Here is a 23,149-nt window from a genome sequence, read left to right as displayed (position 1 = left end):
AATGAAGGTACTGTCAAAGTGGACATCTATTTTAAAACATTTTCAGTCACAGATAAATGACAGCCACAATTCCAAGAGCTCTGAAGTAAAACAAGAGTCTCTGCTTCAACAGTCACTTTTGTATTCTTCACTTTTCTATAGAGGACTGGTATGTGTAGTGTTCCAGAACAAACCACTGAGACACTGTATTTGCCAACCATTACGCTGGCTTCTGGGGACAAGTTAGCACCCTAATCAAGACAAAATACTGCTCACTTTTCTCTCAAACCCTTTCCACGCACACATAAACATGAATGAACTGATGAATACTTACATTGAGGAAAGAAGAAGCAGCCACTCTTCCTGCTGCCACAATGAAATCCATAATAAGCATGGTGGCACCAGGTAAACCAAGTGAAAAGAACTGAGGAGAGCAGTGTTTGATGATTGTATTGACGATATCCTTGCAGGAAGAAAAGGGGGGGGGGAAGTTAAGAATATCAACAAGATGAACAAGGACATGAAAAAAGAGCCAAGTATTTATCAAAGGTAGAAAGGAAAAAGCAAGAAAGCAAATTCCTCAATAACTGAACAATAACTGAACAAAGAGTAGCACAAGAAGATAAATTTGTTAAGTATACTCCTATGAGTATAAATAAACTGTGGTATACTTTATAGATCAGCATCACCTCGAATGTTATTGTATGTGATCGATACCAGGTCACATCTTATACTCATTCAATTTAGCTTTTAAGAGTTCTGTAAACGAGTCTCCTTCTCTGGAGAAAGCCTGGATGTGTTCCTGGGTGGTGATTCTGCTTTGGCACCGAGGTTGGACTAGATGATCTCTAGAGATCCCTTCCAACCCCTACCATTCTGTGATTTGTTACTAGGAAGAAGAGACCAATCCTCACCTTGCTACAACCTCCTTTCAGGTAGCTGTAGGGAGCAGGAAGTTCTCCCCTCAGCCTCCTTTTCTCCAGTCTAAACAGCCCCAGATCCTTCAGCTGCTCCTCAGAAGACTTGCTCTCTAGACCCTTCGCCAGCTTCACTGCCCTTCCTTTGGACACGCTGCAGCACCTCAATGTCCTTACAGTGAGGGACCCAAACTGAACAACAGCATTCAACACGCAGCCTCACCAGTGCCTAGTCCAGGAGCACAATCACTTCCCTAGTCCTGCTGGCCACACACAGCATGTTCCAGGAAGATTTACAATACAGCACGAAAAGCAGTGCAATCTGGTTCTTAGTTGACAAAAAGTGGAGATGTCCACAGATTAAAAAAAGGCATTTCTGATTACAACCAAGACCATGAGGGATATTTATCAAAGTTTAGGAATAAGATCAGTCAGGTATTTTCAAAGACAAAGTTCAAAGCTGAAAACCCAGTCAGTATTTTTGAGGAAACAATTTCATTGTTACTTACTCTATTTATATTAACCTGAATGTCATAATTAAACTTACTTGATCAACATGAAGAAGTCCACAGTGCATTATATTGTAGAAATGAGTTAAAAAATCCCTGTTTGGAGAAACATCTTGTCTTCGCTTCATTGTCTTACAAATGAGCTTATAGGCATGCAGCTTTCCTTGTTTGTATTTATCAGTCAGCATTGTTGCCTATAGTTTTAGAACAATATTTATTGTTAATAAATCAAAAAGTCACATTAAAACAATCCTGCAGCTACACAGAATCATGGAATTGTTAAGGTTGGAAGGGACCTCAAGATCATCTAGTTCCAACCCCCTGCCATGGGCAGGGACACCTCACACTAGATCAGGTTGGCCCTAAAAACCTCCAGACAACCCTGGGCAACCTGTTTCAGTGTCTCAAAACCCTCATGATGAAGAGCTTCTTCCTAACATCCAATCTGAATCTACCCATTTCTACCCATTACCTGACATCCTAAAAAGTCCCTCCCCAGCTTTCTTGTAGGCCCCTTTCAGATACTGGAAGGCCACAATTAGGTCTCCTCGGAGCCTTCTCTTCTCCAGACTGAACAGCCCCATCTCCCTCAGTTTGCCCTCATAGGAGAGGAGCTCCAACCCTCTAATCATCCTTGTGGTCCTTCTCTGGACACGTTTCAGCATGTCCAGATCCTTCCTGTAACAGGGGCTCTGGAACTGGACACCATACTCCAGGTGGGGTCTCACCAGAGTAGAGGGGGAGAATCACCTCCCTCGACCTGCTGCTCTTGATGCAGGCCAGGATGTGATTTGCCTTCTGGGCCTGCAGGTGCACACTGGAGCTTCTCATTCACCAGCACCCCCAACTCATTTCTTCAGGGCTGCTGTCAAGCCAGTCAGTGCCCAGCCTATATCGGTGCTTGGGATTGCCCCGACCCACATGCACTTCATTACTGTTTCACTGCTGAGTGCTCAAATTTACCTTGAACAGCCATGGTGTCAGAATTCTCAGTGGTGGAATTAAAACTGGTGGAGATGGTGAAGTTAGGTTATCTGTTGAAATACCAAGATTATCTCTTATCTGCAATTATTAAAAACAAAAAGATAAATATTTAAGGGTGGTGTAAATATACATGGTGGTGGTTGGTTGGTTTTTTCCTTTTGAAAATCCTGCCCTATCAGGTCAGGTTGGTGAAGAGGTCCTGTTCTTTTACCTTGGCCAGATTCTGCCACAGTTCACACAGGTAATCAAAAACCTGTGCATGAATCTCTGGATCCATGATGCTGTTCACATCTCCCAAGATTCCCAGCATTCGCCTCCACATCACAGTAGCAACATCTGCATGCCATCCTGTCAGTGTTCCCCCAGCCATCACACTGCAACATTCTGAGGGGAATTCAGCAGTTTCTGTAATGAAAGGAAATAGTACAGTGAGACCTACCTCTCCAAGAAAATAAAGTTGTGATATAACTATTACATACACAGTTTTCTTAAAACCAAAAGGAAAAAAAAGATCAGGCTTTCAGAGCAAGATACTTCTTACTCACTGAGCCACCTCAGCACTGGATATAGCTAACTGTGTGCCTATTAACAAACTCTGTAGAGGAAGAATTGTCCCATTTCTCATATTCTTTCTCTAAATAACATTTAAGGCCACTACTGAAGCCCAAATAAAGATCTGGTTTGACCTAGTGAGGTCACTGCTTTTGCTGTCTAATATTCTTTGGAGGCAATGAATCTCCAGAGCTCCACTTGCCTGCTTGCAAGTAAAATGACATTTCTGCTTTACATTATTTTCCCAATAAAACCAAAAGATGATTTTACAAACTGAGGAGAGGGGAGAGAAAACTTGTATCTGCCTACTGCTCTTTCAGGAGTAAATCTGCACAAGTGATGAGGCAACATTCAGTAGCCAACACCACAGACTCTCAACTAGTTTTCTCTATACATCAGTGCTGTATAAATGAACTGGATTTTTTTAGGTGGAAGATGATTAATCTTGTTTCTCCATATAAAGAAAACTTCAATAGATTATAATGGCTAAAGTCCACTCAGTTAACCCTTACCTAGCTAAGCAGGCACACTAAATCTCAACAGACACACTAAACCAGCTAATAAGCTTTAAAGCAGCAGGCATTCAGAATCTCTTTTCTGTCCCTCTCAGACAGATTTTCAAAACACCTCAGCATGGGAATTTGCTGAGATCTGAAAATCTTGCAGCTCCCACAGGCATACAAAATCAAATTAAATCTGAATTCAGCCTAACTACATTGCCTCTTGTTTTGAAGATCTGGACCACTGTGGTAGAGACACTAACGGTTTCTAGGCTGCAGATTTCAAACTACACAGCAAAACAATTACATTTCTGACCATTGGTATGCTACTTAGAGGGCTTCAAATATACATCAGGAACTTCTGTTTCCATAAGACCAAATGTGGGAGAAATGAGAACTTGGTATTTACTAGGTAAACACACCAATAGCTAAGGCAGTTGAAGTAATTAGAGATTTGTTCAAATATGCAAGGGAAATGAAACAAACCCCCAAGGAGAAACTAGAACATTACTTTAAAATTATGTCTTACTACTTGTACATCAATGATAAAACAGACTAGATTAAGCTGCCATGACTCTAAGCATTAAAAAGAACAGTTATAAATGTGTGAACTATTAACCCATTGCTAACAGTTCCAGTGAAATGCAAGATAAAATGCCAACGTTTTCTGCTTGCTTTTAAATCACCGCAACAAAATGCTTTTTAAAGTGCAGATGCAATAGCCCTGTACAGGATTCTCTACAGCTACTGTGACACTAGCTACTTCACTACATGGCACTGGAAAGAAAGAAAGAACAGGTTTGTATTTTCTATTCCAGATATTGCCTAGGTCATCTGGCGTCTGTAAAACAGAGTGGTGGAGCTTCTCATCCAGCTGCAGATCCTTCTGCTCAATATGATCTGCATGAAGAGTAGCAGGAGAGGGTGTCTGTGATCGGGATCCAAGAGCAGATTGGATTGGAGAAGCACTTTCAGAGCCTGTAAATGCAATTTTTAACAGTTACCTTAAAAGCCTTTTCTGTTTTCTTGAGCTACTGAAACGTTGTCTAAACACAGCATTAACAAACCCCCAAAACTGAACTACTTCTACATATCAGATCAGGGCAAGAAGGGATTTAAGAACTGTAAGAAGATCTGCCTCTGAATGGTGCTCTGAAAGAAAACAAATTACATGCAGGAAAGCTGAGATGAACATCGAAATCAGATAGGTACATGGAGCTTTATTTTAGGTCCAAGTGATTTTAAATGTGTTTGTTCTGCAACACATTCAGTGTTCTGAAACTAGTCAAATTTCTCTTCACAGTCCCTTACCAAAATTTCTCTTCAGCAAAGCATTCAAGTAGACATTTTCTTGGAACAATGGCTTTTCCAGGTTCATGGGAACACACAAGTTAATTGGTAAATAAAACTTCAAACCAGTAACTGACAGCATTTGGTATTTATCCTATCAACTGGGCTGAGGAAAGTTCTGTAGTGTTAGAGTAATATTTCCTCTAAACCCAGAAAATAAACAGGCAGCCTTCATGTGATAGAAGAGAATGGACAGAAATAATATGGAAAATTTGCTGAACTTCAGGAGTCTTCTAAGAAACACTGAAAGATGCCTTCACATATGTGAAGCCAAATGTGACTGATACTACTATGGCTTCAACTTGTTCTAGGACTAGTAAACAGCAATCAGTAAACTCAACCATTTGCTTAGAATATGAAATCATGCCTATATGACACAAAAAGTAAAAATCTTCCTTCAAAATACCTTCAAAGCAGAACTATTTAGGAAGAAGTAGCTTTCTAAGTGGCAGAACCACTGAAAACTCCTGGAGGTTGGGTATTCAAGGACAGGTTGCATGAGGCCTTGAGAAGCCAAGTCTAGTTGAAAAGCATCCCTGCCTGTGGTGGGGAGGTCGGAGTAGATGGACTCCAGGATTCCTTCTGACCTAAGCCATTCTATCAGAACTCCTTTTTTGAGAGTGCATTCTGAGGTTGAGTTTCTGTATGGCTTTGCTGATACCTAACATAGTGAATTCCCAGTGCAGCCTCCTTGTTGTAAGATTCTGCATACGTACAATTTTCACTAGATAGCTGCCTACGTTTCCTAAAACTCTGAAGAAAAGATTTTCCTCCTGTTTTCTGATATGCCAATTGAGCAGAAATTAGACACTGAGCTCCAGACATTGCTGCGGTGTGGAACAGAGGTGGTGTAATTGCACAAAGTCCTGCTTCCTCAGGAAACACAGCCAAATGCAGGTGATGCACAAAAGCTGCCTCTCTAAAACAGTGGTCCAAACAACAAGAAGAGACAGCCACAGAATCTCACAATGGACAACTCAGTCATTAATTGCAGTCTTATCAATTCAATTACAGGGCAAACTCGGATGAAAAGACCAAACAGTAATGAAATTGTTAACATATAAAAGCAAACATAAAAGGAACAGATTCACTGCATGGGCTTTAAACAAGCACACAGCAAAGAAAAAAATTAAGAAAATGAAGGTCAAGCTGAACATTGTTGAACAAGCTGAACAACAATGTCCAAGAAAGCTAATACCATGCTTCCTTCAGCAGAAAGGCTCTTTTAGAGAATGAACACTGAGGCAGGGGAAGTAAAGATGTCTTTCAGTATCTCAGAAAATGCAGACTCTGATTTCTCACAGAAAATAAGACGCTGTATGTAGGTACAACGTTTCACAGATAGGTACTTGTTCCAAAGGCTGCAACAGAAATGGTAGCAGGTAACAATGATGGAACAAGAAGTATGAAAATGACTATGGACATCTTTACTTCTTTTACAAAATCTGGCAGAAGACTTCTTCCAAATATTCCTCACAGAGGAAGATTCTCTCTTTCAGAAAGGAGACCATTCAGTTTCAGTTAACTGCATCACTCGGTGGTTGCTAACCTAACTGCTGTCCCCTGAAGGAACAGTTACAAAGTAAACTAGTGAAGCCTCCAGCTCATCAATTGAGGCTATCAAACACTGTTTCCTAACAGGCTTACTTTTTAATGGAAACAACAGGCAAAGTTGTAAGAAAAAAAAGAATTCCTAAGTTACAGAAACAGAAACTGATCTTACATGGCACAATAATGAACATTTTGCATATTACAAGTTCCCAGTTACACAACAGACAACACAAAGAGGGATTAGGGTGATGCACATAAAAGCATCCCATGATACACTGGTTTGACAGAGCACTGTCAAGGCCTTCCAAGAAAAAAACCCTCTTCCTGAAAACTACCCATTTGATGACAGATAGACAATTGTAAGAGATCTAGTATACATTATGTTGTAAGAATTTTCTCCCTGGTAATCATACAGATTGTATCATGAAGGCTTTAAAACACATTTAGCAGCAAGCCCACGATCATATGGGTAACTAAATCAGACAAAGGTTTTCCACTTCTGCTATTTCACGCATTACTTTTCAATAGCAATCAAAAAACCCCACTGAAATCCAAGAACCATCTTACATAGATTATAGATTCATTGCAGAAACTGGAACTTGCATTCTTCTGAAATATATGTTGGGTTTTTTTAGGCTTGGTTTTTGGTTTTTTGGGGGCTTTTAAAAACTACTTTACCAGTAATAGTTGCAGCTTCAGCAGACAATGGTTGCTGATTGAGACTACTTGTTTCGGAATCTATGTGGAGAGTAGTGAGACTGGCCACTTCTTGCTCCTCAGCACTCTGTTGCTGTGCTGAAATTGCATCAACGTCAGTAGAAGCTGGGGTTCCTGCCTCAGTGCCAAAGCTGAAATCTGTACAAGGAAAGCACTGTATTAACATACAACCTAAAAATACCACTAGTATCAGAAACAAAAGCCAAGGAGCTCCAAAATCCTTTACGGAACATTTGCATGCACGTCTCCCATGGTACTAACATGCTTAAAAAATACATGTACAGGAAGCAATTCACTATAACAAATATTCTCATTTCTGTCACAAAACTGTCACTACTGCTGGAGAAGATATTCCTATTGCATGTCCTGCCTTCTGCTTATTTGCTGTAAGTGCACCTGCATGACAGTACAGTAAAAACAATGGAAACAGACATTAAGAAATTTGTTTGTAAAGTTTATAAGCTTTATTACATGGCATTCTAACAAATGGCTTATTCAGAGCTACAGAATAAATGTCATGCTGAACTGTAGGTTTGAAAATCATCATTTAGTTGCACAACATCCACATATCTTTGAAAAAAATTGTAAGTTATTCAATTAATTCTACCATATAAACATTATCTCTCTCTTACATAATACATGAAGTCATAATCCCTAATAACCACAATGACCCCTTCTATTGAGCCAGAATGGAAATGGATAAATAGAATGAATGAAAAGCATTAATTATGTTATTAGAGAAAGCACAGTGATGTTCACAAAGCAAATAATTTTACCACATGACAGTAAGCATCTTGATTAATCTATAGCTGTAAAAATATCAGAAGCCCTTCGTTAAGTTTTACCTAAGTGTTTTCAAAAGAATGAATGTAACTTCCAAAATAAGTAACCCCTCCTTTTCCTATTTTGTGCAATACAGATGGACACTCTCCAGGCAGAAGCCAAATACTGCTTTCTAACTCCTGTTCTCTGTTGTTCTGCTTTTTGTACAGTAATACTGTGGTGCTGCTTTGTTTAGTACACTATAAACACAACAGCTTCTCTCAAGAATTCTGCTTGCTCCTAACGTGGTAATGACTTCATTGGCAAACTGATATAAGGGCTCTTTACAGAAAACTGCTGGCACAGAAGTTTACCAAGGATAAAAACATTAAAAAAGGCAATTTGCAAGCAAGCAAGGAGAAATGTTTTCACTTGTGGAAAAATGTACTTGCTTTCAAATTTGCGGCTGTCGTACTGGAAGGCGCTGAACGAGTCGGAGTGGCTGTCGGAGCTGATGAGGTCGCTGCTGCCTGCGCTGGCAGGTGACGTCCACTCAGAAGGCACCCCTGGGTCATCTATGGGACGCATTTGGTTCTGTTTGTTCAAGATATCAGGAAGGTCTTTAGGAACTTCCAGGCTGCCAGGGCTGCTTCCTCTTCTTGTCACATTCTAAATATTGAAGAGACTTAAGTTATCTTACAATCTTGAATGGCTTGTTTGCGTAAAAGAGAAGAAGCAACCTCGCATTTGCAAATGTCAGAATATAAAAAATAACTCTTAGGTACCTAAACCAGAAATTGTCATCATACTCTGCATGGAGCCAAGACTTTCCAAACCCCTGGACAGGTAGCAGCAAGTGAAAAACCCACGGAGTCACAGAATTTGTAAATACACATTTTAGTCGCATGATTAATTTCTGGGCATATACCTTAAAGGGCAAGGATTCAGGCTAGCATGTGCCACACAGGCATCAGGTAAGGTCTGAGATTCACTTGGACTGACGAGCTTGCATTGATCCAAGGTTTTAGCATTCAATAAATTTAACAACCTAAAATCAGTAGATTGACACTCTGTTTTAAGGAGGCCTATCTAATGTCATGTGCTAGGCTACAAAACCAATGGCAATTTCCAAATATCCAAACTTACTCTGGCTGTTTTATTGTTACCTAAGGAAAAGATCCATTCTCTTGTCTGAACTACTAATAATCAATATTCTTGCCCAGCTATGTGAAAACAAATAGTATTTGACCTCTTTCTCTCTTCTTCTGTGGCCAGCTGTGAGGTTTGCTGGTTTATTAATTTGCAGGCTAAGTTAACTTTTTTTCTAGTCTTCAATGAAGCATTTTTGTCTTCTAACTTGGGACTTACTAAAAAGAACACTTTGCAGCAACAATCCAGTTTCACAGACATGAGTTCAATACTAAAACCAAAAAAAGCATACATTTGGACAAACTCTATAGGTCCTCTCTTGCCATTTATAAAAGATGATGATAAAGAAACAAATGTTTCCAACTGCTTTAAAGAATCTTCTTCTCCCCCTCATTAGCAACAACTAAACTGCTTGCTGGGAACCCTTCTGCAGGAGCACGTCTTCAGATGAGCTTCTTTAAAATCCTACAAAATTCTAAGCAAAATAAATAACAATTTTGAAACACTACATTTTGTTCTTCATTTGCAACTGTTGGGTTATTTTTTTTTGGTCTCTCTCCTTTTGTTGCTAGTTAATAAACCACGTATATCTTCAAATCACTCATCCTGTTCTGTACGCATTCAACAGCAACCAGAAAGTCTTGATTTAAAACTGATTAAAATGCCTCACCATGAACCACATTCCAAACAACATGACACTTCTGGAAATGTGTAAGAAAAACAAAAGTATATGAAATGTTGACTCAATTAGCAAAGAACTATTTACAAAAACTTATTCAAACACTTGCAAGTGAAATGAAGAAAGGAAGGGAAAATGTGTATTGGTGTGGTTTTGTAGCCTGCTGTGCTGACTGTACCTGCAGAGAGTAGTACCATATCACAGCATGGTACCCAACTGCACACCACACTGAGGACTGCAAATTTACATATAAACCATTATTCTGAAAGTGTCTGTGTACAAAGATCTTTACAGGTGCAATTAAGGCTCTTTAAATTCCAGGAGATATTCAACTGACAGTAACTTCTGCATTGCTTTCTCAGTAAAGGTTTAATAGGTAAGAAAATACAAACGGCATGAAATAGCAAAGGCAAAGCAAAATTGAGTGGTATTGCCAATTCTTTCTGCTTCATAAAATCCAGATGGATACATTTTAGTGAACTGATTTATAACAGAGACTTATATATTGAAAAGTAGGAAGTTTGAGGCTTACCAGTGCACTACCACTGCGGAGTCTCTCAGCTATAAATTCGTCCATGAGGTCAGGGACATTTGTATTGCTACTGCCAATATCACTATCAATAGGGTGCAGCTTTTGACTCATGTCCTCTCTATTAGCTAAAAGCAAATGAACAACTGCATATAGTAAAGAACACATCGAGACATTCTCAAAACAAAAAGTAACAAATGAAAAAACCTGCTAATCAACACAAATCTGAACAAAAAGGTCAAAATTGCTAAACATGCATTTTAAGATTTTCCCTCCTTTAAAGCAGACTCTACTTTAAGAATTAGTACGGCTTCTTCCTCCCACTAAGCAGGGGTTAGTTGATTTCCAGTACCACCTTTCAGAGCAAGAAGCTTATAGGTAAGCACTACTCAAAGTTGTTAATGCTTGCTTTTAAGAATAAAGCATATATTCTTCCAACTTCATGACAAATAAGTCATAAATCCTACAAGTTTTATACAGTTCCTACAGGCTCCTTCTTCATTGCATTCCTAATGAGAAGCAATGTAGTGGAAAAAGGAAACCAGGCTGTAAATTGTACTGATGACAAATGTCAATGTGGCACTGTATACAGTTAGTATAAATAGTGCAAGGAGAATGTTATGTAATTAAATTACATGCTAGTACATGGAATGAAAATTCAAAGTCTGGATGGTCAACGGTTATGAACAATTAATTAAGTTCGCTCATTTATCAGTGTTATATTTAACTGTCGCTGTTAGACCTCACTTCATAATCTTCACCTTTAAAATCTTCCAAGTTATTTCAGTTCTCTACAATGGTTTTTCCACAATGTTGCTTATTCTAATAATGAGGCTCTGTTAAGTGTCACGGATTTAAAATAAATGGTACTTTTAAAATCAGTGCTTTCTAGAGATCTCTTTATCAGAGGTCTAGAGTCTGCAGGGATGCAAATTGCTTTTGAGACCCATGACAGTCACGCTTTTGTGGTACTATGCTTACAAAGAGTGCCCTCAGGTGGCATTAACATCTTGATGCAGGATGCAGTACAGAATCCTCTGTTAATCATGCCAGCATAACAATGGGGAAAAAGAAAACCTACATTACTGCTGAAAGTTAATTTATTGTTCTTTTAAGGTGACGTGAACTAAGACAATAGACATCAGAATGAGACAGTCTTCTTTTTGGATCAGTCCACAGAGGTCTCATAGGTAGCAGGAGAAAGACTATCATGAGACCTTTGTGAACATCCGTGAGTCCAGGAAAAAAAAGAAAGCAATGAAAGATGTTGCCAAGATGTAACTGCATCCACATCAATGAATGAATACAGAACGACCTCTACAGCATGTTTTGAAAAAGACTCAAACAAAACCTTACGATTAGACTCACGGAGAACTGCTGTAACAGTACTGTTGCTGTAACTCCAGCAACAGTTTTTGTTTCAGACTGTCTTTTTAAAGTCATCTAAACTGACCTCCAAAGGTAAATTTAAGGGCTTTTTTTGTTTTGGAGAAGGAGGAAGAGGAGGAAGAAGAAAACACACTAAATGAACCAGAACTAAAATTAGTTCAACACAGGTGGTCAAGAGCCAGGTCCTTTTGACAAATTAAAGTCAAAGGGAAATAGCACATTCTGATAAAATATGCAGATGCCAATCGTTCAGTGAGATGAATTTTAAGGCTTTGCATGACAGACAAAAATTCAAAACTCTCAAGGCTTAATCCTTTATTAGGTCATTTATTGTCTCTTCCTCTTCCCAAACCTGATGGTCTTCAGCAGCAAAGAGGTTCAACTAAATAACTTGAAAAGGGAAATTAGTAATTTAAAGTATGTAAAAAGTAACTTATGCTGGGAGAAAAATCAGCTGGCTGGAGGCGCATGCATAACCGAATAGGGAAAGCAGTGATCATCCCAAAGCCTTTTGATTGCTTATCAGAGCTTGCTTCAGTTGCATTAAGCCAAACTGGTGCTGCTTTTCTCCTTTTGCGCTCTGCACACTGTTAGTGCTCACCTGCAGCTTTCCTTCCAAAATAGCCCATTACATGACTGTACAGATCCCTCAGTGGAGCCTCTGCTGGCATTCTGTTCTGCCTCTGTGGGGAAACATTTGCCTTCGGCTTCGAAAGAGCATGTACAACAGTTTTATAAACACCACCCAGGGAGCCCTGCTGTTGTGCTGACTCCTGACCTGACGCTCTAAAGGCACTACGGTTATGCAACTGATTAACTGCGATACCGTCTTTCTGCAACATGGCTGCTGGAGTTTCTGTAGATTCCTTAATTTGCTTGCTGCCAGCTGAAGCAGCACTGATTGCCTCTAGAGGTCTATACATTCCAGGTCTAACCAGCTCTGCGACAGGTGGTGGGTTGGTGCTTGCACTGGTACTGCTGTTGCTGCCACCACTCCCACTACTACTGAAGCCACCAAGTTTACGAAGTCTTGCTTTCCAAGCGGCCTCTTTGCTCTCAAGAGGATTGTAAAATTGGACCGATTCTGTAGATGGCCTAAAAGTAACATGAACACTATTTCTTTTTTTAGTTGTTATTTTCATGATTTTAGCCCTATGAGTTACAGTTTCAGATATACTCCTTTTAGTTGGTGACAGTTTGCTTATGCCTGTGATGTGAGGCATCTGAGGATTAGTTTGCGCTTTAGGAAGAATTTTCTTTGCCTGTGTAACACGTGAGTTGGTGACTTTTTCGTTAAACTGGGCACTTTTATGCTGTTCAGCTACTGCTGCTTCCACAACTACATCTACATCAGCTTCAGTAGCTGCTTGCCTGTACAGGTGTCTCTTCCCTTCTTTGCTGCTAGGACTACTTGACCCATGATTAGGCAGGCTTTCATACTGTTTATCAATATTTAAGTGTCTGGCTTTATCAAGCACTTCATTTCTTGTAAAAACGTCTACTTGAGTAGGTGCAATGTTAGTTATAAAGCCGCTTTGGTTTTGTTCTAGGTACAGCTCTGCGTTATCAGCTCTTTCTGTAACAGTGGTGCTATTTGTGCATTGACCAGTCTGATCTCTATTTTCTAATCCATCCAGTGGAAATCTATCATTCCTATTTACTGACGTATCGACTTCGTGAGCAGAAGCCTCACATTTATCTATCTCAAAGTTACCGCAAAGTTCTTCTTTTTCTTTAAGATATTCTCTCAGAGAGGAAAGGAGATCATCTTCACCTTCAAGGTCAACATATTGGCTTTGTTCAAAGGCTGTGTTTGCAAATTCTACCGGCCCTATTAAATGACAAAGATGGTCATAAATACTATCCCCAACTTCCAAGGAGGATTCTCTGCTATTTGTATCAGTGATATGGCTTTCAGTGGATCTATGCATTGAAGAGGTCTCAGTGGAACTCTGTAAGCTTGGAGCGTGATGGGATGAACTGTCAATGACAGGAACTGCACCTTTGGCTCGTTCAACTGCGAACGGTTCCAGGATGTCAGAGGTGCTGCTGCTTCTTGGCAGTGGTTGTTCCTCATTTAATGCACCAAAAACTTCACTTGGAGCATCCTCACTCTGTGAAAAATGTCTGACTCGAGGTGGACGTGGAAGAATTTGAGCATCGTCAATGTCTGTAGGAAAAAAGTATATGTAACATGCACTAGAATTTATACAGAAACAGTATTTATTTACTGTCATATCCTAATTACACGACTTTAAAAGCCAGGAAGGTCCAGAGCCTTATTTTCTTAAGTACAACAAAAAAACACTTTTTCCAGTACTAGAATGTTAAAAACACACGCACATAATATCCAGTACAGAATGTAGTATAAATGAGTTAGACCATCAGAACACGGTTTTAAATGTTAACATGCATGAGAACAAACAGTGAGACCATGGAACATTTGGAAATACAGTTAAAGCTAGGGCTGTGCCAATAAATTCAATAATTCAGTATTATTCCAGCTAGCCTGTTCAGCAAATGGTTACCTGGAATACAAATTAGCTTAACAGTAACACCCTTCATGAAATTTTCATCTTCAGAGAAATGCACAACTCCACAAAGAACAGGTTTTCTGGGAAGTTGGAATCACTTATTGAATTGGCAAACTATTATTTGTATGAATATATATAAACTACTGAAATATCAGAAAGAACATTATCATACGGTTATGGATATTATGGCATAAGGAAGAGAGTGTGTGCCTAAATGACAGGGAAGAACAGGCCCTATACAGAAAAGATGACTATACATCATGGATAGAGAGAAAGCCTTTTACCCTAGAAAGATGTTTTGTCTCTCATCTTCAAAATGCAAAGCTACATACTTAATGGAGGCTTACCACCCCCACTTCTTCCAGATTTCCTCAAGCAAATGTGACATTTATGAGAATCACCACATTAAAGGACTCTGCTACTGAAAAACATCCTGAAAGAGCTTCACAACAGTTAGAGTAAGCCCACTTTTGTTCTGAAAGATCAGAACATCTGTTATGACCGTTACAGCCAGTGCTTCCTTGTCTCTGCTGAGACTGCTGCTACGTTCACATTAGTACACAACACAGTGAACTGCAATGAAAGCTGCAGTTCCAACACGGATCATTTAGGAATGGTACAGAAGTATCTTCAGTCCACATCATCCACCAAAACAAAGAATTTTCATGACTCTCTTCCTAAAACAGAACAGCAAATCTGAAGACTTTACACTGTCAAACCATCATTGCAGGCAAGACTAACTACCTCTTACAGACAGCTCCACTAACTGCAAGAATTTTTGCTATCCTTTGCAGTCTTTTTATGGGATAGGCACTTAAACGGTAAGGTAGAAAGAGCTTTCTCAATTTTCTTTTTGATATAATCTTTATTCCCCAGATTTATTTTTAACTACTTACCACTTAGGAAGTTGTAGATGTGTTTTTAAAGTCAGGAATAACAACAAAGAGCTTAGCTGAACACCAGCAAGTGCTCCTTGCCACAATAAACAGACTCACCTTACTGTATTTTCTAGAGAGTTTATCCTCAGGACTGCAATAGTGAACTGAATCCAGATCAGCCCCTCTCCCTCCCTGAAATCAGATGTGCTACTGACAAAATAAAGAAACTACCTTGAATTAATTTAAAAGCATTTAAAATCATTACTTCATGGATCTCTATACCTATTTCAGTAATATTTAATAATCTGCAGTCACCATAGAAGTCTGTAAAATTTTTCTAGAACATTAGAGTTTGAGCTGATTTTCTTCCTATTTTCCTCCCGAGCAAATCATATAAACTGGAGGAATGAGATGCAGCTATACTTAATTAAATATGTATGTCAGAAGAGGATGAGCAGTGGTATCTGCAGGCTTGATTTTTCAGAAGTTAGAATTAAAAAAGAGAAAGCTTGTCCTGACACAAAATTTACTGAGCTGTAAAGCTATTAGAGAGGAAACAAAGAGGTTTGTACTGGAAAAAGAGAGTAGACAGCCAAGCTATTTCAGAAAATACAGATGAGCTGAAAATCATCAGATACAACCCAAATCACTATCACTTTCTTCTCTCTTCAGCTTTAATCAGCAACTAAATTCTCATTATTGCTCTTGCTCAAGTTAACTCTATGAATTAACACCCTGTGAATTGAATGGTGCCTTTCTTGAGTGTGACCAGCAGATCAACAGAGGGGATTGTGCCCTTTTACTTGTGAGGCCCCACCTCAAATACTGCAGTTCTAGTGTACCCAGCACAAGGACACAGAGCTGGTGGAGCCACAAAAGCGATCCAAGGGCTGGATCCCCTCTGCTATAAGGACAGGTTGAGGGAGCTGGGGTTGTTCAGCCTCGAGAAGACTCCACTTATAGCTGCCTTGCAATAACTGAAGGGATCCTTCAGGAAGGCTGGAGAGGGACTTTTCATCAGGGTGTACAGCAATAGGACAAGGGGGAATGGTTTTAAGCTGAGGGAGAGTAGGTTTAGACTGGATTTTAGGAAGAAGTTCTTCAATACAAGGGTGGTAGGACTCTGGAATAGGCTGCTCAGAGAAGCTGTGGGTGCCTCCTCCCTGGGGGTGTTCAAGACCAGGCTGGATGAGGCCTTGAGAAGCCAAATCTAGTTGAGAGGCATCCTTGCCCACAGCAGGGAGGTTGGAGTAGATGATCTCTAAGGTCCCTTCCAACCTAAGCCATTCTATGAAACATCCTATTGAATTAGGCAGAGACTAACACAGGTTATGCATACACAGTCTCAAAGGTATTCCTTACAGCCACAAAGAAAGAAGCATAGGAAACATGTATGGTAATATCATATATGAGAATAAGACATGTAACTACAATACGTCGATCTCATCTTGAGCCCTCAATATGCATCTTTCATAGCTTTTATAAACTCAAGCTTATCTAAAGCAGCAGCCTGAGGATTGCATACTGTGCATGCATGCAGTTGTTATGACTTTACAGGACATTAAACATCACTGGATGTACAACTCCCAAAAGCACGCCAAGCAGCTCCACACATTGAAACAAATTCAGCTAGATTTCTTTCAATGTTGATCCAGAATCAATTTTAGGTGCTCAGATAAACATGACTAGCACATACAAGTACAGAAAAAACATTTTCCAACAATGTGTAGTGCTTCTGCCAATAGGGATTTCTCTTTTCTAGACCAGAGGAAGAAATTAAGGAAAGTAAAATAATACTGTTATTGCAGTATCAGCACTGAAAATGCAATGTCTAAACCCACAGAACAGTTCCTTCACAACCAGGGCTCACCCTTGCACACAGGTATACAGTCAAACTGGGACACCATCAGCTAACTCTACAGGAATTTTCCCTAACTACATTGCAACTGTGCTCCCAAAGGCTGTGTGCCTGACACACAGCACACACTTAAGAGAAACTCTGGCCTGGTTCCTCATATGCTACAGTGAGGAAGAGATTGGGTGAGACTGGCTGGAACTACCAATTTCAATCTCAACTTCACTTAAATCACCCTCACTTCTCTTTTTTTCTGTGGGAAGGCAGAAAGAAAAGGTAGTTTCTCAGCATCAAGTGGGAGACAAACATGCTAAAATACAAACTGACAGACAGACATTCTGGCAAGGTCATCATACAGCACTGGGACAGGACTGTACTCAGTGATAGGAAGTCAGTTAAGAAAGCAGAGAAAAAAGAACCTATTTTGCTTCTCAACTTTTAATTTGAATTTTAGAAGAAAGCAACCATTCTGTGAGTTTCTGGGATTAAAGAATAATTACAACCATACTGACACTATATTTAATTTTAACAATTACTTACTGATTAGGGAGCAAGGTTATAAAGGCCTAATAGAGATCTCCCTTTCATGTTAATACTTCCTTTGATTCTTTTAGTCCCAGTGAATAAGGAAAGATCTTTCACCTGCAATTAATTAGTCTGCTGTTGTGGCCCACTGCTTCCAGCAATCTTGCCTACATCTTACTGAAACTTTTATTTATAGGCAGTCTTGTACCTGAAAATCCTCAACAGTTACAGGAATGAAGGGTTGGATTGATAGATATCCTGTAAATGGGTGGTGGAGCACTGAAAGAGGTTGCCAGGGAGGCAGTCGAGGCACCATCCCTGGAGATACTCAAGGGAAGGCTTGACAGGGCTCTGGGCAACCTGACTTAGTTGAGGATGCTCCTGCTGACTGCAGGATGGGGTTGGACTGGATGAGCCATAGAAGCTCCTTCCAACCCAAACCATTCCACGATTCTAGGAAATGTGTGAGACTGCATTTGCTATGATTCTGGCAGGTTAAAAGTGCCTTTCAGGTATACAGCACATTTGCAACAATTGCACTGTACCAAATCATTTTAACAAAACACAAAAAGCATAGAGGTCCACTTCTTGGATTCTATTTAAAAAGTTGCAAATATTCTGCACGTGGAAATATGGTGTAACTAAGAAACTATATGAAGGAATTGCAGTCCTAGGAAAAGGATCCTGTAAGATGCTACAAGCCTCAGCTCTTGCAATAAATTTTAACTGTCTCCCTGATCTTCAGGCAGAAACATTAGGGAAGCAGCAAATTACAGTGGAGTGTTCTGCTTTACTCTTGAAAACTATTATACTGTCATGTACATAAGGCAAAGATTTTGGCATAAATGCTTTCTTTCGGACTATCTGTCAAGATTCAAGAGTGTTCAGTGTTCAACCAGGAGTTTCACAGCTAAAAAGGAGCTAATACTACACTATAGGAGATCAGGGCATCCTATATTTATTTATTTTTACTAACATGGATCTGAAAGTCAGTTTGGATAAGAGGGATATTCATATAGTCACGAAATAAGAGGAAGGGCTTTGACAGCTACTTAAACACGATTAATTGCTTAAAAGTGCACTTATGACACACTATTATTTCTCAAATTACATGTGCTTCTGGACACAGAAGGTTTTAGGAGAAGAATATGTTTACTGTAAGAAGAAAAGCCAGGGAAAATGACAAAGCTTTGTGGTTAAAAAATAAAAAAGAAAAGAAAGAGAGAGAGTGCAATCAAAAACCCACAGAAAATTAAGGGAGCAAAGCACACTCCGATCCGGTGGAAAGTTTCTCCTTTACTGTGCTACCTTCCCATCCACATCCTAATGGCTTACTTTTCCTCACTACAGCTTTTTAGTCTGGCAATATTCAAGACCCTTGGACACATCACGAAGCTGTTTGGACACCTATTTGTTTGAGGAGAGAGCATCTAGGACCATATTTGGACATTAGAAGTGCAAGGGTCGGGAAAATCATTTCACTTTTAAGAATTCCACTGGTCATACAGCTTTGGTATTGGATGAGCATCAACAGAAAGGATAACAGCAAGAAAGCCACCAGGTTTAGGACACAGCAGAAGATACAAGTCAGGACTCTTCAGAATCACAGATGATAAAATAGACTTTAAAAGCACTTTTGCCTTCATTAAGACAGGATAATTAAGTAACAGTGACTATATGACCAAATAATAGTTCCCTGTGAAAGCTCACTTCCTTCTGCAGCTTAAGATCTTAAGATCTTCATTAAGAACTATTTCCAACAGCGTCATGGGCTGGTAAGATCTTTTTACTAATAGGTTGTTCATGTATCATTCTTCTCCAAAAAATCTTATCTAAGTTCTAATCATTTATATTTCAGAGGAGATATCCTTTGCAGTCATACATTCATTAATTTGTTACATACAATTTGCATTTGATTATTCTTTGTGGTGTAAAGATTTTTTTTTGCATTCATGTATTTTATGATTTTTTTTTATTGTGAAAGTCTGGTCTCTTCAGAGTGGTTCCCTGAACTTCCCTAATTCTCCATTTATGAATACTAAGGTACCAAGCTTCTGTTTCACAAAAGACGACTTAATTTTTGAACATATAAAAAACCATTATGAAAACACAGTTCTTGATATTTCCTGGGTAACAAAGCCAGGCTGGAGAGACAGAGAGGAAAAAAAACTGCTAATAAATAATTACTGCCACTAAATCCTTAAATTTGTACACAGGTTTGACTCTATATAGAGTCATCTTTTTTGCACTCATTGAAACAAAGGCATAACGTAACTGTCGGACTTTTAATTCCATACACTACTAATTTACACCTGAGTAATAAGTGGAGGGGAAAAAACGAACCAACCAACCCCAAACTCCAACAAACAAACCCCAAAAAACATTACCTACAAAGCCATATGCATGCAGCCTTAAAATATGTGCTAATCTAACTGTTGAACCTCTTTGTTCAAAGAAAATGATCCAAAGCAACCTGCTGTCTAACTTACAGCCAACCACTCTTGCTGGACCAAATAATATTGAGGAAAACTACAACTCTGTAAAAAAACAACAGACCATTTAGGAAACACCACCAGAATACAGCACTTCAGAATTCCAAACTGCATAATGCTTCTATATATTATGCCAAGCCAGGCAGGCTGTAAAGTGTTTACTATGATATCACATACTTGAGACATCCTTTTTTTCGTGGGAGCTAAAGCATGTCAATTATCGTGGTTGTCCACACAACACCTGTGACACCGAATTAAAGGTACATAAAGATGCAAATGACAAATGCTCTTTCTTTCCCTCCCTCCCTCATCACAAATAAAACCCTTTAGATTAGTTGTACTCTCTGGTAGACAGATGCCATATTACTGCTTACCAGTAAATTGGGGAAAAAAAAAATAATAAAATTCTCTAATTTTCACTTTTATGGTAGTAAACATTGGCACAGCACTAACTTCTAACAGTTCCAGAGTGAATTGCAAAATAGCATGGTATTTTATATAACTCAAAATATCCATTCTTAATCTCTTCCCCTCTCCCCCCATCCCCCAAGTATTTATTTTTACTTTGAAAAGTTTAATGGTTTAGCAGAATTTGAAAGCAGAAGGTTTTAAAAAGTGATAAAGGGGGTGCAGAAATTAGCAGAGGTGGCACTACCTGAAAGCTCATCAGAAAGGGGAGTGAGAACAATATCAGGCAAGAAGGGTTTGGAAGTATGGATCAGAACAGGAGCACTTTTAGCACTGCGTATATAGGCCGATGGCAGAGCACATTCACCAATGGATCGGCTTCTCATGGCTTTAAAAAGGAAAAGAAAGAAGTGGGGAAGGAAAAAAGAAGAGTGACTATAATGAAAGGCTTGTGTCACAGAGAAAGCAGCAACAGAGAAAACAAAGATAAAAAGGAAGAAAATTCAAAAATTAAAACATTTCAGCACGGCAGATATTGGCAGAGCTGTAAGAAAGAAAAAAACAAAAATCAGTGGACACATAAGACATTCTGAGTTTTTAACTTTTATGTAAAGCACCAACCATGCCTTTATTATGATGATTACCAAGATTTTTGCATTCAAAAATCAGGAAACTAATTAACACTTTTGCTCCCACTGCATCAGGGTTGAAAAATCAAAAGTTCAAGTTACTCCGCAGGCACTCGGAACTCAAAAGTCTTTAACATAAAAAGCAACTTACACTACATGTGCATTTTGCTAGTTTCCTTTGGTTTACTCCTGAAAAAGCATCTCTGAATTTTACACATACCCATACTCTTGAATTCATGACTCTCCAAAAGAGATTCAAATGCATGTGGAGAAAATGACCAGTTCTGTGCGGAAAAATTTGTGACACAACTTGTTATAATTCCACATTAGAAACGAAGAGACTGAAGTGAAATGGTTTGACAACAGTAAGCATTAAATTGTTTCTTATTCATAGGGTCTAGCTTTTAATAAATACTGGATAAATCTTGCTAAACTGACCCTAATTCACCCTCTCTCACATCCTGCCAACAGTCCTAGAGAATGGTAAACTTACATAAGAATTGTGGCATCAGGATCAAGGTTGTATCTGCAGCTTTTTAAACAGACTTGAAGTGAGTTTTCATGATGCTTTTTTCCTTTGTCACATCAAGACACAGCAAGAATTCACACTGCACTCAATCTCAAAGTACACATGAATTTCTTCAACAAGTAGTATCTACTGTACTGAGCAGCTTCCTTTCCAAACTGTTGCAAATTTGACAACTTCTTTTAAAATAGCTCCTGATAAACTTATTTTAAGGAAACTTCAGTGTGTCTTAACTGAAATATTGTCAGCACAATATTTAACCACTCTCTGAACTTTTCTCTGTATGTTTTCAAAACAATATGGAATATAGCTTAGAATCTTCCTGCTCCTGATCTGCATGGGAATCAGAAGGACACGAATGGGGTGCAGTGAAGGCTGCGCACATCACGCTTCTAAATCAGCTTAAAGAATTGTCCCTAACAGCAGCATGCAGGTAACTTGGGTAGGTCAATGTACACAGAGCAGAAAACACATTTGACAAATGCAGCACAACTTAAGTGGAGTCAACATCAGTTTGAAAAAAAAAACCACAAACAAAAAAGACCAATTTAAAAGACAGACATTTTAAGACTGGTGCCATTCTCTATTAAATTGAGTTTATAAGACAGAAATCAATTGTTTTTAAAGGCTGTTATTTGAAAGGTTCATAACATCTCTTTGTTTAAGAGTAACAAAATTCAGGATACAGTGACAGATGCATTACATTCATCATTGTGCATCTTAAAATGAATGTAGGCAAGAGAAAAAAAATAAAAAAGCAAGCCAGAGAATAAATCTTACAGGTCTTTTCTAACCTAAATGATTCTAAGTGAACCGAGTTTTTGAGACTGGTTTATGTGTTGATTACAAATCTTGACATGAAGCGTCCCTTGTAATTCCACTGGACCTTTTCCACCATAACAGACCACTGCTAGCACTGATACTTAAAGTTTGGAAGGTGGAAATGCAAGAACAACTTTTGAAAGACATGTGCAGTGTATGGAAAGCAATGAGATGTGGTACAAGGAAAGTATGGTGTCAGTGAATTATTTATCTTTTTGGTAAGATGTGTCACATTTGATTAAGCAGCTAAGTACAAACAATGTGGACTAGATATTTAACAGTTTATAACCTTCCACTGTTGTCTATAGACAAAAGTAGAACAACAGATTAGTAAATCCTTTCCAATCTGTTATTTTAATAGGACTAGAATCTGCTGCCTAAGCCATAAATTCTTTTTATCTAGCCCTACAGAAGATTTTTCAACCCATATGCATATCATATTTAAAGGCCCTTTCCAAAAAAATACTTTACATAAGTTCAGGCTAAAAATGTTCACACTGCATATAGGAAAAGCTGTGATTTTTATCTGAGTAACACACATACACACAAATTTGGTGCAGCCATAAATATGTGCTGGCATGAGGATGGCTCAAAAAATAGTGGTGCACAGCGGTACACAAAATGTGTACAACACAAAAGGGATGAAAAAGAAACCCCAGCTTTTTCTTACTATACAATATCCAACATGCACATCCCCCCCTAACTTGGATACAGAGCATATCACTTGCAATCACAAAATATACCACATTTCAGATACCATGCAGCTTATCTGAAGTCTTAGTTCCAGACTTAGCTTGTGGAACTACAGTTAAACTAAAGGAGAAGACCTGACCAGTGAAATAGCCTACAGAAAACTTTAATTGTTGTCACTATAAACCATTTTTTCTTAATTATGTTACCCTGTGTTAACTGA

At 38.9% G+C, this 23,149-nt stretch overlaps 1 protein-coding gene across 9 annotated transcripts in view; it reads right to left on the bottom strand.

Moving 5' to 3' along the window:
- The window catches only part of RALGAPA1 (Ral GTPase activating protein catalytic subunit alpha 1), a 142,086-nt gene that overhangs the window by 74,183 nt on the left and 44,754 nt on the right, over nucleotides 1-23,149 (bottom strand). For 4 of the 9 annotated variants that reach the window (XM_054162060.1, XM_054162062.1, XM_054162061.1 and 1 more), the window contains exons 17-26: nucleotides 20,507-20,647; nucleotides 12,169-13,737; nucleotides 10,182-10,306; nucleotides 8,274-8,490; nucleotides 7,021-7,197; nucleotides 4,267-4,419; nucleotides 2,601-2,794; nucleotides 2,369-2,467; nucleotides 1,444-1,599; nucleotides 314-442 (exon numbers count right to left, since the gene is read on the bottom strand). In XM_054162060.1, coding sequence (XP_054018035.1) covers nucleotides 314-442; nucleotides 1,444-1,599; nucleotides 2,369-2,467; nucleotides 2,601-2,794; nucleotides 4,267-4,419; nucleotides 7,021-7,197; nucleotides 8,274-8,490; nucleotides 10,182-10,306; nucleotides 12,169-13,737; nucleotides 20,507-20,647 — 2,960 coding nt within the window. The remainder of the gene's footprint in view (nucleotides 1-313; nucleotides 443-1,443; nucleotides 1,600-2,368; nucleotides 2,468-2,600; nucleotides 2,795-4,266; nucleotides 4,420-7,020; nucleotides 7,198-8,273; nucleotides 8,491-10,181; nucleotides 10,307-12,168; nucleotides 13,738-20,506; nucleotides 20,648-23,149) is intronic. The other 5 variants (XM_054162065.1, XM_054162066.1, XM_054162067.1 and 2 more) reach the window with 3 other exon arrangements.

The sequence above is a fragment of the Dryobates pubescens genome, chromosome 5 (assembly GCF_014839835.1).
Source record: "Dryobates pubescens isolate bDryPub1 chromosome 5, bDryPub1.pri, whole genome shotgun sequence".
In the NCBI taxonomy this organism is placed as follows: Eukaryota; Metazoa; Chordata; class Aves; order Piciformes; family Picidae; genus Dryobates; species Dryobates pubescens.
This window is presented reverse-complemented; position numbering and strand designations above follow the sequence as displayed.